The following is an 18,057-nucleotide window of genomic DNA, read 5'->3' as shown; positions in this document are numbered from 1 at the left end:
CAGTCAAATGTAGGCCTATGGAAAGTAAACTAACATTTAGGCCTATGAGAATACAATAATAACATAATGTCTGTAGGCTACTCAAACGCACGTTCCTTGTTGATTTACAATTCCAAGAATATATCATTATTTTGACTTCCCCTATACCTTCATTGAGAGCCTTTATTATTTCCCCAATAAGAACATGCTGAAAATATACATATTATTTTCCTAATATAATTAGTGGTGTTATTTTTAAATTCGCAGACAGCAGCAAGTGAGTGCAACTTTTTTTTAAATGAATGCGCTTTAGTCCTACTTTTGATAAGCAGCCAATGTTAAGACACACGTTACACATCATACATCCAGCGAAAAACGTGCATGCGCAACATAGGCTACAGGCTATTCCACACAAAACATTCAAAAAATTCCATAACGTTTCATAATTATACCCTGAACATAAAGCTATGAGTGTGCCGGAAGGACAAAGGTTTGACTTCTTTGAAACCTGTGAATTTCTGTCACTTTCTGAATATGTTTTAAGTGCCTTAATCCCCATTAGGGGCGGCTGACACGCCGAACTATTCATCTGGAGCCCTCCCTGAATACGTTTGCCGAGGAATGAACTTCACAAACAGAGCTCGTACTAAATGCGCTCGACGGCAGAGAAAATCGAATAGAGTGACAGTTTCATTCTGATGCGGTCGAGTGAGAAAGGGTATGAATTTATAAGGTACACCGAAACAAATTTTCAATTCAAACAACTTTTCACCCCATTATTCGGGTCTCCTCAACCGAGACAAGTGAGTTAAAGTCAGGGAAATTTGGTTAAAAACCCGGCGCTGACTTTGTTGAGGACTGAATACTGAAATGGAGCAGCCCTCTAAAAAGGGCGTTTAAAATTGAGAGCACGCATGATCAGCGTCGAATCAGTTGCCACTTATTTCGCCACTCTTTAATGCGATTTTGAATATTAGTCTGGGTTAGAATCTCTATCATGTCATCTGGTGGGACTCCCATACAAGCATAATTAGGCCTACTATTCAAACGAGTCAGTATGTCCCACCCGCATCCCCTATCTGTAAAGCAGCTGGTCCACCATTTTTGTGCAGCATACATTTTCCAAGTTTTAGATGGCAAAGCAAATTTAAATAAAGCCTGTGGAATTTCCTAAAAGTGAAAAACATAATCATGGTAACAGTATCATTAAAAGGCATAGGCTTTTAATGCTCATTCTTTAAAGCATGCTCTTTATGAAAATGCACTTGTTCCCCAAGTGGACCTGGCCATAGTCCATGACAGAGGTGTCCTACCCATAGGGGCCACAGGAGCATGTGCCCCCTTAGATTTGTCCTGTAAACATGACAAATATATATATATATATATATACAGTACAAGTTAAAAGTTTGGACACAACTTGGACACAACTTCTCATTCAAGGGTTTTTATTTATTTTTACTATTTTCTACATTGTAAAATAAAAGTAAAGACATCAAAACTATGAAATAACATATATGGAATTATGTAGTAACCAAAAAAGTTTTAAACAAATCAAAATATATTTTAGATTTTAGATTGTGCAAAGTAGTCACCTTTTGCCTTGATGACAGCTTTGCACACTCTTGGCATTCTCTCAAGCAGCTTCACCTGGAATGCTTTTCCAACAGTCCTGAAGGAGTTCCCGCATATGCTGAGCACTTTATGGCTGCTTTTTTTTACCACTCTGCAGTCAAACTCATCCCAAACCATCTCAATTTGGTTGAGGTCGGGTGATTGTGGAGGCCAGGTCATCTGATGCAGAACTCCATTTTTATTTATTTATTTTTATTTAACCTTTATTTAACTAGTCAAGTCAGTGAAGAACAAATTCTTATTTACAATGACGGCCTCCATCACTCTCCTTCTTGGTCAAATAGCCCTTACACATCCTGAAGGTGTGTTGGGTCATTGTCCAATTGAAAAACAAATGATAGTCCCACTAAGCACAAACCAGATGGGATGGCGTATTGCTGTAGAGTGCTGCGGTAGCCATGATGGTTAAGTGTGCCTTGAATTCTAAATAAATCACTGACAGTGTCACCAGTAAAGCACCCCCACACCCTCATACCTCCTCCTCCATGCTTCACGGTGAGTACCACACATGCGGAGATCATCCGTTTATCTACTCTGTGTCTCATAAAGGCACGGCAGTTGGAACCAAACATCTCAAATTTGGACTTATCAGACCAGAGGACAGATTTCCACTGGCCTAATGTCCATTGCATGTGTTTATTGGCCAAAGCAAGTCTCTTCTTATTATTGGTGTCCTTTAGTAGTTGTTTCTTTGCAGCAATTCAACCATGAAGGCCTGATCTATGTGAATCTCCTCTGAACAGTTGATGTTGAGATGTGTCTGTTACTTGAACTCTGTGAACATTTATTTGGGCTGCAATTTCTGAGGCTGGTATCTTCTGTATACCAACCCTACCTTGTCACAACACAAGTGATTGGCTCAAACACATTAAGAAGGAAAGGAATTCCACTATTTAACTTATAACAAAGCACACATGTTAATTGAAATGCATTCCAGGTGACTTCCTCACGAAGCTGGTTGAGAGAATGCCAAGAGTGTGCAAAGCTGTCATCAAGGCAAGATGTGGCTACTTTGAAGAATCTGAAATATAAAATATAGTTTGATTTGTTTAGCATTTTTTTGGTTGTACATGATTCCATATGTTATTTCATATTTTTGATGTCTTCAGTATTATTCTACAATGTAGAAAATAGTAAAAAGAAAGAAAAACCCTCGGATGAGTAGGTGTGTCCAAACTTTTGACTGGTACTGTGTATATATATATATATATATATATATATATATATATATATAATACTACTAGCCACCTAGCACTTTTATGAAGTTGGCCGTAGCTAGCCCAGATAGGTTCCCAAGGTTGGTAAACTTTGGAAAAGTAACCAATTACTAAATGTTCTGAACAAAAAAAAGTTGTTAATTGAAAGCTGTTGAATGAAAGCTGTGAAGCAGATTTCAATATTTTACCCAAATTTTAGCAGAGATGCAGATAACCATATTTATTTTCTCAAGAGGTATGGTTAGATATGAAGAAGAATTAAGCATAATAATTATAGCTATAGATTGCAGGAAAAGTGTGTTTCAGGTGTTTGAAAAATGCTAAATTTGCCACTTCATGGACGTGGCCATGCTTTAATTGTGCCCCCTCAGATTTGTGTGGTGCGTGACACCCCTCGTGACACCCCTGCTACACTATAAATGAAGGTCGGAAAAGTATCAGAATGCCACCATATTTCACAAAATGTCCGTATGTCAGTTAGCCGAACATGGGGCCAATAATGTGACACTGATGAAGATATGAAGTATGAAACTTTGTCTTGTCTTTGCACTTTTCCCACTTTCCAACTTTATCACATTGAAAATGCAATACGCAATACGCATCAAAGAGACAATCTAAATAAAGGTTAAATAACAAAATATAACAATCATTGTGCGTAAAATGCAATGCTACCCTCACTACCCAACACATACACGGGAGAAAAAAAATAACTTACCAGGCTAAATTTAAATGGAACAATGATTTGGTCATTTGAAAAGGCCCGAGCTAAGTTTATGGTCTACTTATTTTTCCTGGGAGCCCGGTGGGACTGAAACGGTATTGTAACCGGTCCAGAAGAATGTGTGTTGAACCCTTGGCACTCTCGGGTAGTTAAGGAGCATGAATTGAGTTCCCTGATGGGGCATTGGTCCCCGTAACCGCGCAGCTTTACACACTTGTTATCCCTCTACATTCATGGCTCATTAACGGCCAACATGTTAAATCAAAACCCCACATTACGATGTGATTGTAAAATTGAAGTGCTGGCACTCTAATCTGGAGGACCCGGGCAAAGCGAAATAGGCCAAATCCTATAAAAACGTCTCCCTCCACTCAAGTTCCAATTCTTCAATGGCCGTTATTTTAAATCATTAAAGAGATGCGAAGTTCGTTAAGAGAGTAAGTAAGGTTTTGTGGAATATTGTGATTGACTACGCAATACTGTTCTCGAATAAAGCTGAGACCATGTAATTAATGTGTCTTTTAAAAAGAGGAGGACAATACCGACGGTCAAGCTATTTAATTTCATTTAATTTTCCATCCCATTTGTTTCGAACACTGCTTTCACTTCTGACACCGAGCCTTTGACTGTTCACCGTGCTTCAGTGCGCGCATTGGAATGGGATTCACCCTTACTTTTCGAGGGTTAGCAAACAGAAAGGAAATGTCTCCCGTTCCCACTCTGAGAATAATTAATTTCACTTTGAGAACTTCGACGTTGAGCCACAGGATGAGAATGAGAATCGGCCCGACTGGTGTGAGAGATTTGGAGGACGGACCCGTTATTCTCGGGTGGATGGGAACCAGTCACAAATGGCAACATTAATAAATAACCCTCCGCACAGCCGGACTTTGCATACGCCTATTGATGAAATTGTTCGCGTGTCGTTCACGCTCGTTGACTCGTGAAGCTGCGAGAAGGGATGCCTTACAGAATGGAGCAGTGGGATACCTTTACGTGGCTAGAGAGAGACCCCATCGCTGCCCCCCCTCAATTATGGCGCAGTGTCATCCCAGAGTCGCCAGGGCAGAGGTTAGCAGGTCATGTTCATGGCCTGAATTTATCGCCCACAGGTTGTTGTTCTCACTATCTCTCCCTCTGTTGAGACTTCCACTACAGATGATCAAGGGCAGTTTTAAAACCTGTGGTGAAAAAGCGACGGAAGGTTTCTTTCACTTTCTTCGAGATCACATAACTTGACTTCGTGAAATTAAGTAGGCCTAATAATGATAGGTCTATACATTTTTTTCCCATCGTCTATGGAATTTAGGCTGTACAAAATACTCAGCCTAATATACTAGTATTTCTAATACAGACAGGCCTATTGTAGCTTATAAGTAGAACTAGTGAAGTTTTCCCACGTAAAACACTGAAAGTTAATTCAGAGTATTTGAGCATCCAATAGTCAGTAATCTAATACAAATAGTAGGCTAACAAAAACACGGCATAAATGAAATGGTTTATTGCCTAATGTATTGATTCGTTTTTGAATGTATCAATAAAAAGAAAACAAAATGGAAGTTTATAACATGTGATGATATAATAATGTAAAATATAAAATATGCTCTTAAAATATCAGGGCTCACTTGAAAAAGAGATGCCAGTCTCAACGTCACTTCCCTGCTTAAATAAAGGAGGAATACAAAAAAACTTTAATCATCTTAAAATAAGGTTTATTTGAAATAAATAATTGGATGAAATTTAATGATCAAACTTAAAACTGTGGCAACTTAAACTCAAAATTATGAAGGTCTGTGTTGTGCCATGTCACAGCTGAATGAAAACGTCCAGATTAAATTCGTGACAAGAAAACCACAAGTGTGAAATGATAAGATGGTGGTTATTTTGAAAGCTGTTGCTATTTTTCTGGTGGTTCTGGTACCTGCCCGATCTCAACCCGGCACACGCCGGGAGTCAATAGAAGTTAACAAGTCTTCCAAGCATTCCTGCTCCTTTTGTTAAACTAGGGACACACAATGCAGCCAAACGGAGATAATAAAGAGCTTTGAAGTATATAAACCCAAAATAACGCAACCAAGTAGATTTAAAGTAGTGACTGATTTCCCAAAACGGGTTTGTAAAAGAACAATAAAAAGGGGAGAATTTATGGAGAAATTATACAGTGGATTTGTCAGTTAAAATATCGGAGCTGTCTGAGGTACAAAGCCACATGCTGAGGATTAATGGTAGCTCCAGACCTTTGATTCTGCACTCTTTTTTCTCTGCCCTTGACAAATTGGATTTTGGGGATGGGAAGGTCGCCTGGCCCATTGTCTCCTGGCCGTTTTTGGAGCAATTCATTATGTGCAAGGGTGAGGGAAAGTCTCCATGTGACCATCTCAGCCCGTTTTCTCCCCACAGCTGCCGAAAGAGCCAAACTCTCTCACACCGCGCGCATACTGTTCGCCCTTGCGCGTTAATGTGTCGAGGGGGTACCTTGCTGCTCCATTAGAAAAGCCTGATCACATACGCCACCGCATCACTTTGCGGGCGGAGATTGGCCTGTCCTCATCTCTGTGACTCCTTCTTGTCTCAATCAGTCACTGCGTGGTCTTCATGGTTCTCAAACCACTGCACGGAGAGCCAGCCATGCAAGCAACTCGGGCATCCGCTATCAGTGTGTTTGCAGACTGCAGCATCCCCGCCGGCCTGCGGATAGGACCGGTGCCGGGCGTCTTCAAACTAGGGAAATACGTTACTGATCGCAAAGAGGTCGTAACCAAGAGAAAGGTAAGTTTTTATCATGGCATTAAATATGATTTATTCCTAATTATTTAAATCTTCAAAAATTCATTTTTTACAATTCTGCTTTCGTAAGATGATTTTTGCAGGCTTCCGAATTGAATTACAAACTAACGGAAGAAAAAATTGTCTACAGTGGCATTCTAATACAGATGATCCTATTTTAATGACAAATCGTTCCATTAAAATCATTATCACTTTTAGGCCTATATTAATATTCATATTATTATTATGTATAAGACTGATATGAATAATGGATGACTTTCGAAAACATTATTTTATTTCTTAATAAGGACCTACATTTAATTATCAGGGCAGGTAAAGGAGACACAGTGATCTTTTTTTAAAACATTTTGAACCAGACCTGTCAAAGTTCATTGGGCCTTCGGTTATTAATTGGTTCGTGCTGTCAGGTTGGAAATAATTGAGTTATATTAGTGGGACGACTTGTCACTCTGTGCCTTTACTTAACCGCCCTAATAGGGCGACCTGGGGTGCTATGTGAGATTTCATTTCCTCCTCCACTTTAAATTTCACAGGCTAGTAGGCAAGTTATTCAAATTAACCATTTCATTTTAATGCACTGCGGCCGTGGAATTATGCTAAGGCAGCCTCGAGGTATAAAATAAGAATATGGATAAGAAATGCTCAAATATATAGAAATGTATATAGAAATGTATAGAACATCTAAAATAAAATTCGTTATTAATACAATATGGAACTACCAGAAATAGATGCTATTTCTATTTTCATTTCATGTATATTCATTGATTTAACATAATTTTTTAAATACAGGCTAATTGTTTATTGGTGAGTTTATGGTCCTTAACAAACCAATAGATAAGTACCCTACATTATAACTGCATTATAAATATAGGCATAGGCCTACACCCTGCTGTCGTCGTTTGTGATTGATGCGGCTAAATGCATCCCCCTGGGCGTCATGTGATGCATCAGGTGCAATCTCCGTGTCAAATGTCACGCTTCAATCTTTAATTTGCTTGAACAGTTTAGGAACCCTTTGACACTTCTCAAATTCGTTTCCCATATCAACTCAATTATGTGTCATTCTCCCTGGTAAATTATCACCGCTGGTTAACATAGCGGATAAAGACGCATTAAACGCATTGGCACACCTCAAGGTAGGCTATGGCCTATCATTTAGCCATTGGGCATAGCAACAATCATATTTACAAACAATTAATTCACTATTTAATAAATAATATTTCTAAAACTAAAGCCTTGAATGTGCTAAGCCTATACGAAAAGAAACACAAAGCTTTTCTTGCTCCAATTGCAGTCATGCGTGACGTCACAATATCAAATATGAAACTCTGTTTATGATTTATTCATAAACTATTATAAACTGCGGCTGCCGGCCTTTTAGCGAGCTGTGATTTTACCGAATGCTAGGCCTTAGTACCATCATTTCTAACGTTGAACCATCCATGTTGTGGATCTAGATTCGGCTGCTGAGGGGCGAAATCGTGGATGAATCAGGTTGCCCTGTGCCAGACTGGATTGGGTGTATCCGGGCGGCCAGAAACAGTCAAGAACAGAACTTGGAGGCTGTCTCAGATCTACCTAGCGGGCAGGTCAGTACTGTGCTTTATTTGAAAATGCAAAAAGCTCAAGTCATTTGATTTAAAAACAGTTAGTTGCATGTATCGAACGTTGCTCTTTTACGTTAGATTTTCTATCGTGTGCTGACGGAGATCCCAGCAGGCGAGGAGCTGAGTGTGTGGTACTCCAACACTCTGGCTCAGTGGTACGACATCCCTACCACTGCCACTCCAACACACGACGAGAAAGGTAAGAACACTGTAGAATGACCCTGTAATGTACAGAACAATGAAAAAAGTAGCCAAAAATAGATCATGGATATTTGTTTGCCGGCTGGTTCAACGCGCTTATTATGCACGATCGAAATCCACATGTATCATTATTTATTCTTATTTAACGTGGCAAGTCAGTTAAGAACAAATTCTTATTTACAATGTCGGCCTAGGAACAATGGGTTAACTGCCTTGTTCAGGGGCAGAACGACATATTTTTACCTTGTCTGCTCCGGGGTTCGATCAAGCAACTTTTCGGTTACTGGCTCAACGCTCTAACCACTGTGCTATTGTCCAAACAAAAGTTTAAATATAAATGGATTAGACTACAGTATAGGCCTGATGATGCTGCTTACTGGCATTGACATTTTGTGAGTTCCATCATTGCACAGTTAAGTGACTGTCCAAACCTTGGCGTCCAGCTATTATAATAAATTTCTGTGGAAAGGTTGTAGGCCTATATTTTCACGGTTGACAAATGTGCATCCCCAGAGCATACATTTCGATTCCGGGTTAATTTGGTGGTTTTATTTACATTAACATTTTAAATGGTCTTGTTAAATAAATAGGCTTGACAGAATTTCATTATAAACAATTCAATAATAAAATTAAAATGTGTAAAACAGCCAGCAATAGTCCTAACCACCACCTACTAAGCTTCGTTGTGCTAGTGTAATAAACAAGAAAATTACAATAATAATAATAATAACTTTTCCCCCAAAAAAATATTATCTGGATATTCAAACAGTGGCGTCGACGCCATGGGTTTGTAGGCTTGTCGAATTATAGCCTAATCATATGGTCACCAGCAAAATATTCCGGTTTTAATCAGATTACACCTAACGGATACCGCCTACTCAGGAAAATTCGATAACGGTGTTTAGATTCAATTATAATGCCTAGTCTAAATTATTTCACAGATTTGCGATTTCATTCTGTATTATGTTTCATGTTTTGTGTGAACCCCAAGAAGAGTAGCAACTGCTTTTGCAACAGATAATGGGGATCCCAATAAAATACCAAATACCAATACCGATCTACATTAAACACTTAAAATGTACTTAAAAAAAAGGTTCTGGATAGAACGAAAAAGGGTTCCATGGTTGCTGCATATATGGGACCCTTTAAGGGATTATATATAGAACCTTTAGGGGTGCCATATATGAAGCAAGCAATAGTACCCTATTTGGATCTATCTATAAAAAAAATTCTAAGAGTAATTACTCTGTCTGAGATGAATTGGCCATGATAAATGGAGGGCCTGACAATCATTTTCAAGATATAGCCTACCAAAATTATATTCGACTGTTACACCAATTACAGTGACAGGCACATGGAATAAAACCCGCAGTTTAAAAGCAGGGATAGGCGTGTTTTAACAATCATCAAAGAAGACGATAGTAATTCATAGGGGGACAGAGGTTAACAAATGTCATCGCCTCATTAATATTCATGTTCTCAAAAGCAAATGAATTTTAAAAAAAAGGTGCTTTACGGTAAATTAGCTTGCTACATACGGTATTGTTGCCTAATGAATGCTAACTTTTATGTGGGATGTTTATTGCCCTGATTTGTGGCGAAGCGCTTTCTGCTGATCTCAGTCCAATACACCGGGCGCTACTTGACATACGCGTCCTATTATTTGGCGTTAACAGATGGGCCAGCCTTATTGTCTATGGCGATTTGCGATTTCAAGCAACAGCTGCTGTCACTTCTACGGGAAAGAGCACAGAGAAAGTCCCCCTATTCAACGTATTGGTTTCGGAGCGACAGATTGGACGGGGCGTTTGCTCTTTTGATGGCGATGATAAACAACAGCCCTATAAGGATTACAAAATCATTACATCTATATAATTGACCTCCCATTGTTCAACTTGTGTCATTGCTCACGTTTGATGAGGTGGATAGGGTTAATATACTCTGTCGCCTATTCAAAACATGAATCCCATTGGAAACGAGTAGATTCATCTCAAGGGATTTACCTAAAACATTAAAATAAGAAACGGTAAAGATGTGCATGTGGCACAAAATAACAGTTTGAGATTACTCTAATAGGCAACTGTGAGCATCTGCAGATGGAACATCAGTCATAAAGCACCCGATAATAGGCTTCTACACTCACAAAGCAATAGATAGAAATGTGTAGTAACACAAAATGTTCAAGATTGAAAGTGCTTTATTGACAGAAGTGGGGAGATTCAGGAATATGGAGACCCATCGATGTTAACCTCATATCTCTCTGCTTCTCTACAGGTGAAGAACGCTACATTTGCTGGTACTGCTGGAGAATATTTAAATATCCCAACACACTCAAGGCCCACGTCCATTTCCACTGCGCTTTGAGCAACGGGCGGAGCTTTGTGAACAGCGAGCAGGCCAGGAGCACAGACAGCTTCAGCAGGTCACCCAAATCCGGGGACATTCCCTACACCTCCGCCTCGCCCAGGAACGGCCACAACACCTCCATCTCAGACTCTGTCAGACGAACCGTGTCTTCCTCACCTTTCCTCAACAAAGTTGGCGTATCAAAGAAACCCAGCTCTGAGGAGCAGGACAGAGCACTTGACATGAGCGTTACCTCGGCCAGAAACCACGGACATCTCATGGGCCTTGGCGCAACGTCTTCAATGTTGAGCAACATGGGGTTCCACCCAGGCGTGCGCTCTGCATTCAAGCCCATGGGCCAAACCAAAGTCCCCACGGCTGACGTCTACAGAGAGGAAAATAATGGGAAGCATAATGGACTAGGCTTCAGCAAACTCATGGGGAACATGAAATCAACGCGAGCCTTGAATGAACCTTTGACCGGAAGCCATTCCTCCAAGTGCGTCCATCCATTAGATTCTACATCTCCCGTGGTCCCGTGCGCAAACACCCTCAGGGGTTTTCCGTTAATACCTAATTTTGAGGAGACATCGGCTTTCAAGCACGTGGAGAGCCGAATGCACTCTGGACTGTCCCCCTCGCGCTACTCTCAGATGTCCTCTGGATTCCATTTTGAGAGGTTTTCTCTGCCTCAATTTGATGGCGTCAAGCCATATAATGGAGATTGCAATATCCCCCTCATGCCATTCACCGTGTACAATGGCGAGCTGCTTTATAGTTCACCATACTACCCACTGAAATTCCATTTTAGCAATCTCCTAAAATACCCGGAGACAATGTCCTACTTTGGCGCACCTGCACTCAACCAAGACCTGGGTTCAATTACCAACATTGACAGGGAGATAGCCATGCACACTCAACAGTTGTCTGAAATAGCCGTTGAAAAGAACCGAACCAGGCTCGACTCTATGCCCACTGCTAACACAGGCTCAGGGAAGCCCAAAAAGGGACACTTATGTCTTTACTGTGGTAAACTGTACTCTCGGAAATACGGACTCAAGATTCACATGAGAACTCACACAGGGTACAAACCGTTGAAGTGCAAAGTTTGTTTTCGGCCCTTCGGTGACCCCAGCAACCTGAATAAGCACATCCGTCTGCACGCGGAAGGGAACACCCCGTACAGGTGCGAATTCTGTGGCAAGGTGCTGGTGCGCCGGAGGGATTTGGAGCGTCATGTCAAATCAAGGCACCCTGGACAAACAATAAAAAAAGCTGAGGACAAAACCGAGAGCATATTCGAGGATCAAGAGCAAAAGAGCGACAATGACAGCGACGTAGATGTATGCTTCACCGATGATCAGAGCGACCAAGAATCCAGTAAAATAGATGACTAATTGAGATTTTGACACGAATATGGCAAAGACGGCATAATGTTTTGTGAAATTGTTACAGGTTACCTGTACATATTTCTGTGTAACTTATGATTTCCCCAAGGAGCGAAAGTTATTTATGTATGTTTTAAAGCTATTGAAAATGTAATTGTTAATAAAAAAAAAAATCAGATTAGGACTAGACAATTTTCAAATGAGCTTTTTCTTTTACAACAATGTCCTATTCGTTTCAGATGGAACAAAGTATAGGCAGTATGATTTCAGAATTGTATAATATCACAGCTGATGATAATGAATTTATTTTTGTATACGCTAATTGGTAGCCAATATGTTCCCCAAATAGAGGTCGGCTGCACTTTTACAATTACAATTACTTAAATGTTGCACTTTCTTGCGAGGGCATTTAATTGTTTTAGGGCAAAGTTGAAAAGGCTCAGCAAATATTTATAGCAGTTAGTACCAATCCATTATTTAAGGATCTTGTTTATAGTAAAAAATAACATCTGATTTAAACAGCATCATGTACAAATCTAAGAATATGATATTTCACTGCTCAGTGAAAAAGTGTTGTATGTTTGTTCATAAGTGATATTGTATATTGACAATATTTTCCTCTTGTTCATTGAGTTGTTCCTTTTTAATAAATGTAATTTAAAACTTTGAAATGGTTTGTAACTTGATTCAAATATATAGTCTACACTCAAGCCTACTGATTTATTAGGCTATCTAATGCACATAAAATAAATTCCCCCCACTTTTAACTGCCATGGATAGTGCACTAATGAATAATTCGATATTCCACTTTTAGCCTACATTGTAGACAGGGTTATCAGGATGTCGTCTCTATATTTCCTGTGCAGTTGAAGTTAAGATTACTTCCGTTTGAAGACGTTTTTCAAATGGGGTGTCCTCTGAATTCCTCCGAGGACGCTATCGATCCCGGACAAAACGCTTGGCTGTGCGCATTACAGTAAACCCGCAATATATCTCACCACTGTAGAGCATGGTGTAGCCATTAAGAAGAATGACTTGACTAGTCGGCGAGCGTTGGGCCGTTTATAAAGTAGGCCTACTGGGTTCTTACCTTTGTAAATACAATATTACATTTGATTAAAGAGGTTATATATATTATATCATCATCACCATCAAAATGGTCTGATCCAACAAGTAAGAGATTCAACAAAATCCAGGTACATTGAAAACAAACAAAAACGCGGGTTCTGCAACAAGTTGGCTTCTAGATACATACTAGATACATTTTATTCAAATATATTTTTTTAAAGAAAATGAATAAACATGGTCTGTTTCCAACACATTCATGAATTTATACGAATATGTGCTGAAAGGCCTGGCTGGAAATGAAATCAACCTCAATCTTGATAGAGAGCTAAACCTTCGACAACATGCACTATTCACGACACAAAGTCAACTTCTCCCTATAGAGATAAGGAACAGTTTTAACCGTGCAGTGAAAATGCTTCCTTCCTACATTGTGCGTAAAAGTGCAGTTTCAGGAAGGTGTCTTGTTCCGTGGAAAGAGCAGATATAATCTTAAAATAACAGCAGGTCAGATTTATGGCCTGTTGTAAAAGGAACATTTAAAAGGGCAAAATACGTTTATTTGGGGAAAAAGGTCCGATCCAGAAAAGGGTTAGAACAAAAATATTGATGCATTTCAGACTCAGATAGTTCTAAAATAGTATAAAGTGAATAACACCCATTAAAAAAAATCAATAAAAGAAACACACCGGTTTTCCCAAGTTTGAAACAAAAGCCTTGCAGACTTTTTAACAATTCCCGTTGTCTATTTTGTCCTTTGCTAAAGGGCTTTGGGTCTCGTTTCCAAGTTGCGATGTAACTAAAGCATTATCATGATCGTACCAGATACATAACTATTTCCAGACAACTTTTAAGCGCGTTTCCCAAACAAACATGCAGAGAGAATGTTCGCCAAGTTCGTCGCTAGACCATGTGTTGATATTGATAGAATCGAAAGAAAAGCAGTGCTGTTCCCCCTATCAGCTTTCTCCATTAAAACCTTAACATTATAATTATTCCACAATACTGATGACTGATCAAACTGCACCTAGAGAGATATTACCACCTATGGCTGGCCTACTGGTGCTCTTCCATGCCGCCCCTAAGAGGGGTGCATCACTTGAGTGGGTTGAGTCACTGACGTGGTCCTCCAGTCTGAGTTGGCGCCCCCCCCCCCCCCCCCCATGGGTTGTACCGTCCATGGGTTGTACCGTGGCGGAGCTTGGCCTTGTCTCAGGATGGTAAGTTGGTGGTTGAAGATATCCCTCTAGTGGTGTTGGGGCTGTGCTTTGGCAAAGTGGGTGGGGTTATATCCTACCTGTTTGGCCTGTCCGGGGGTATCATCGGATGGGGCCACAGTGTCTCCTGACCCCTCCTGTCTCAGCCTCCAGTATTTATGCTGCAGTAGTTTATGTGTCAGGGGCTAGGGTTAGTCTGAGTATTTACCCTGTCTTATCCGGTGTCCTGTGTGAATTTAAGTATGCTCTCTCTAATTCTCTCTTCCTCTTTCTTTCTTTCTTTCTTTCTCTCTTTCTCTCTTTGTCTCTCTCTCGGAGGACCTGAGTCCTAGGACCATGCCTCAGGACTACCTGGCATGATGACTCCTTGCTGTCCCCAGTCCACCTTGGTTGTGCTGACCTGTTGCATCCTCAACAACCACTGTGATTACTATTATTTGACCATGCTGGTCATTTATGAACATTTGAACATCTTGGCCATGTTCTGTTATAATCTCCACCCGGCACAGCCAGAAGAGGACTGGCCACCCTTCATAGCCTGGTTCCTCTCTAGATTTCTTCCTAGGTTTTGGCCTTTCTAGGAGTTTTTCCTAGCCACCGTGCTTCTACACCTGCATTGCTTGCTGTGTGGGGTTTTAGGCTGTGTTTCTGTACAGCACTTTGAGATATCAGCTGATGTAAGAAGGGCTATATAAATACATTTGATTTGATTTAACATGGCTGCAAATAGGCTATTGAGGCGGCTTATCATTAAGTCATATCTGGTGTAGGCCTAATTCTCCTGTCTTATCTGGTGTCCTGTGTTATCTTATGTATGCTCCCTCTAAATCTCCCTCTCTCTCTCTCCCCTCCCAGAGGTTCATGCTTTAGGAGTACCTGGCCTGATGATTGGTGGCGGTGCGAGAAGGGTGCAATTGCTGCCAGCTATTCAGGGCGTTCCTGCATGTGGGCATTCCTGCATTTACAGGAATGTATGCTTCTATTGGTACTTTTTTAAGCTAGGACAGGTGGACGCACTCCAGGAGAGTAGGTGGTGGAAATGCACAATAATGCTGGATGCCAGCCGATGACAAACCCCACAGAAGAAGGGGCGGTGACAATAATGGAAGCTAGCTAGCTCTACACCGGTAGACAGTGTCCTTCTTCCCTGCCTGTCTGCACTGTTTTCCCGCAGTTCTGTTAACGACGGCAAGGGCAGGTGTTCGGCAGCAGAGAGCGAAGGACACTGTAGTAGCTTAGTCAGCTAGTCCTGTACACAGTAGGCGGGAGGTGACACTGTGTGCTAGCTAACTAGCTTGTTAGCTAGACAGGGTGTCCCTAACCATCAAGCTAGCTAGTTAGCTAACACACAATTTCACCCCAGCCTCCTGTCTGCTGTGCAAGTGTCGGTAACGGTGTCGGTAGCTAGTCAGCTAGCACATGGTGTCGCTCCAGCCTCCCGCTTGCTGTGTTAGCGGGAGGCGGGGGCGACCTGAAGACAGTGTCCTTTTCCCCCGCCTGTCGGGCACTGTTTTCCTGCAGTTCTTTTAACATGGTGAGGGCAGGTGTTTGGCAGGTGGGAGAGAAGGACACTGTTTACCTGTGTCGCTCCTGCTAGCTAGCATTCATGCAGGAACCAATCGGACGCTCGAGGTGGGGCGTTCCTGCAGATGCGCAAATTGCTACATGCAGGAACTCCTTGAATTGCGGGCTGCATTTGCACACTATTGGGTCATGCTGCTGATCCAGTTTCTGTGGTTCTGCCTGCGGTCATGAAACCCTGACCTGTTCAACGGTCGTGCTACCCTGTCCCGGACTTGTTTATTGTGAATGTGGGAACAATGTCAAGGTTAAATGTTGTAATTGTGGTGGGGAACACAGTGCAGCATTTGGTGTGGATGCCAGGTGCAGAAAGAGGCCCAAAGATATAAAATCATTCATATGGTCTCTGATGCAGAGGCTGCAAGGCAGATTGTTGAAGATAATAGGGCTACTCCTGGAATAAGTGGACCTACTGTAGGAAATGTTGCTTATGTTGGTCCAGACACGGATATGAGATCTGTTCAGAAATCTTGCTCTCACAAATGTGTCGTTTCAAAGGACATCTGAATAGTTCATCAGATTTACTTTATAGCCTTCATTGGAAAGGTTACCAATCTGACTGCGTTTGTGGAAGGAAGAACTACCATCATAATACTAAAGATGGAATGTACAGTGCCTTGCGAAAGTATTCAGCCCCCTTGAACTTTGCGACCTTTTGCCACATTTCAGGCTTCAAACATAAAGATATAAAACTGTATTTTTTTGTGAAGAATCAACAACAAGTGGGACACAATCATGAAGTGGAACGACATTTATTGGATATTTCAAACTTTTTTAACAAATCAAAAACTGAAAAATTGGGCGTGCAAAATTATTCAGCCCCCTTAAATTAATACTTTGTAGCGCCACTTTTTGCTGCGATTACAGGTGTAAGTCGCTTGGGGTATGTATCTCTCAGTATTGCACACCGAGAGACTGACATTTTTTCCCATTCCTCCTTGCAAAACAGCTCGAGCTCAGTGAGGTTGGATGGAGAGCATTTGTGAACAGCAGTTTTCAGTTCTTTCCACAGATTCTCGATTGGATTCAGGTCTGGACTTTGACTTGGCCATTCTAACATCTGGATATGTTTATTATTGTCCCATTCCATTGTAGATTTTGCTTTATGTTTTGGATCAGTCTTGTTGGAAGACAAATCTCCGTCCCAGTCTCAGGTCTTTTGCAGACTCCATCAGGTTTTCTTCCAGAATGGTCCTGTATTTGGCTCCATTCATCTTCTAACCATCTTCCCTGTCCCTGCTGAAGAAAAGCAGGCCCAAACCATGATGCTGCCACCACCATGTTTGACAGTGGGTATGGTGTGTTCAGGGTGATGAGCTGTGTTGCTTTTACGCCAAACATAACGTTTTGCATTGTTGCCAAAAAGTTCAATTTTGGTTTCATCTGACCAGAGCACCTTCTTCCACATGTTTGGTGTGTCTCCCAGGTGGCTTGTGGCAAACTTTAAACAACACTTTTTATGGATATCTTTAAGAAATGGCTTTCTTCTTGCCACTCTTCCATAAAGGCCAGATTTGTGCAATATACGACTGATTGTTGTCCTATGGACAGAGTCTCCCACCTCAGCTGTAGATCTCTGCAGTTCATCCAGAGTGATCATGGGCCTATTGGCTGCATCTCTGATCAGTCTTCTCCTTGTATGAGCTGAAAGTTTAGAGGGACGGCCAGGTCTTGGTAGATTTGCAGTGGTCTGATACTCCTTATATTAATATTATCGCTTGCACAGTGCTCCTTGGGATGTTTAAAGCTTGGGAAATCTTTTTGTATCCAAATCCGGCTTTAAACTTCTTCACAACAGTATCTCGGACCTGCCTGGTGTGTTCCTTGTTCTTCATGATGCTCTCTGCGCTTTTAACGGACCTCTGAGACTATCACAGCGCAGGTGCATTTATACGGAGACTTGATTACACACAGGTGGATTGTATTTATCATCATTAGTCATTTAGGTCAACATTGGATCATTCAGAGATCCTCACTGAACTTCTGGAGAGAGTTTGCTGCACTGAAAGTAAAGGGGCTGAATAATTTTGCACGCCCAATTTTTCAGTTTTTGATTTGTTAAAAAAGTTTGAAATATCCAATAAATGTCGTTCTACTTCATGATTGTGTCCCACTTGTTGTTGATTCTTCACAAAAAAATACAGTTTTATATCTTTATGTTTGAAGCCTGAAATGTGGCAAAAGGTCGCAAAGTTCAAGGGGGCCGAATACTTTCGCAAGGCACTGTATGTCATAGAAATGTGACGATAGGCTTATTTGACTATTTTACTGGAAATCTAAAGTTTTAGAAATATTTAGCCTGGAAATCTAAGGCTT

At 41.0% G+C, this 18,057-nt stretch overlaps 1 protein-coding gene across 1 annotated transcript; it reads left to right on the top strand.

Moving 5' to 3' along the window:
• Positions 1-6,085: 6,085 nt before the first annotated feature.
• Positions 6,086-12,391, top strand: LOC139405961 (PR domain zinc finger protein 13-like). The gene is made up of 4 exons (XM_071148418.1): positions 6,086-6,318; positions 7,794-7,925; positions 8,022-8,142; positions 10,419-12,391. The coding sequence occupies exons 1-4, from the start codon at positions 6,145-6,147 to the stop codon at positions 11,885-11,887; spliced, it is 1,896 nt and encodes a 631-aa protein (XP_071004519.1). The 5' UTR covers positions 6,086-6,144; the 3' UTR covers positions 11,888-12,391.
• Positions 12,392-18,057: the final 5,666 nt, after the last annotated feature.

This window comes from Oncorhynchus clarkii, chromosome 3 (genome assembly GCF_045791955.1).
Source record: "Oncorhynchus clarkii lewisi isolate Uvic-CL-2024 chromosome 3, UVic_Ocla_1.0, whole genome shotgun sequence".
Classification (NCBI taxonomy): Eukaryota; Metazoa; Chordata; class Actinopteri; order Salmoniformes; family Salmonidae; genus Oncorhynchus; species Oncorhynchus clarkii.
The sequence above is the reverse complement of the archived record's forward strand: the minus strand, read 5'-3'. Positions and strand labels throughout refer to the sequence as shown.

Coding starts and splice junctions, on each gene's coding strand:
- LOC139405961 (XM_071148418.1), top strand. CDS start 6,145: ATGGTTCTCAAACCACTGCACGGAGAGCCAGCCATGCAAGCAACTCGG. Junction 6,319..7,793: donor AGGTCGTAACCAAGAGAAAG/GTAAGTTTTTAT, acceptor TTGTGGATCTAG/ATTCGGCTGCTGAGGGGCGA. Junction 7,926..8,021: donor CAGATCTACCTAGCGGGCAG/GTCAGTACTGTG, acceptor CTTTTACGTTAG/ATTTTCTATCGTGTGCTGAC.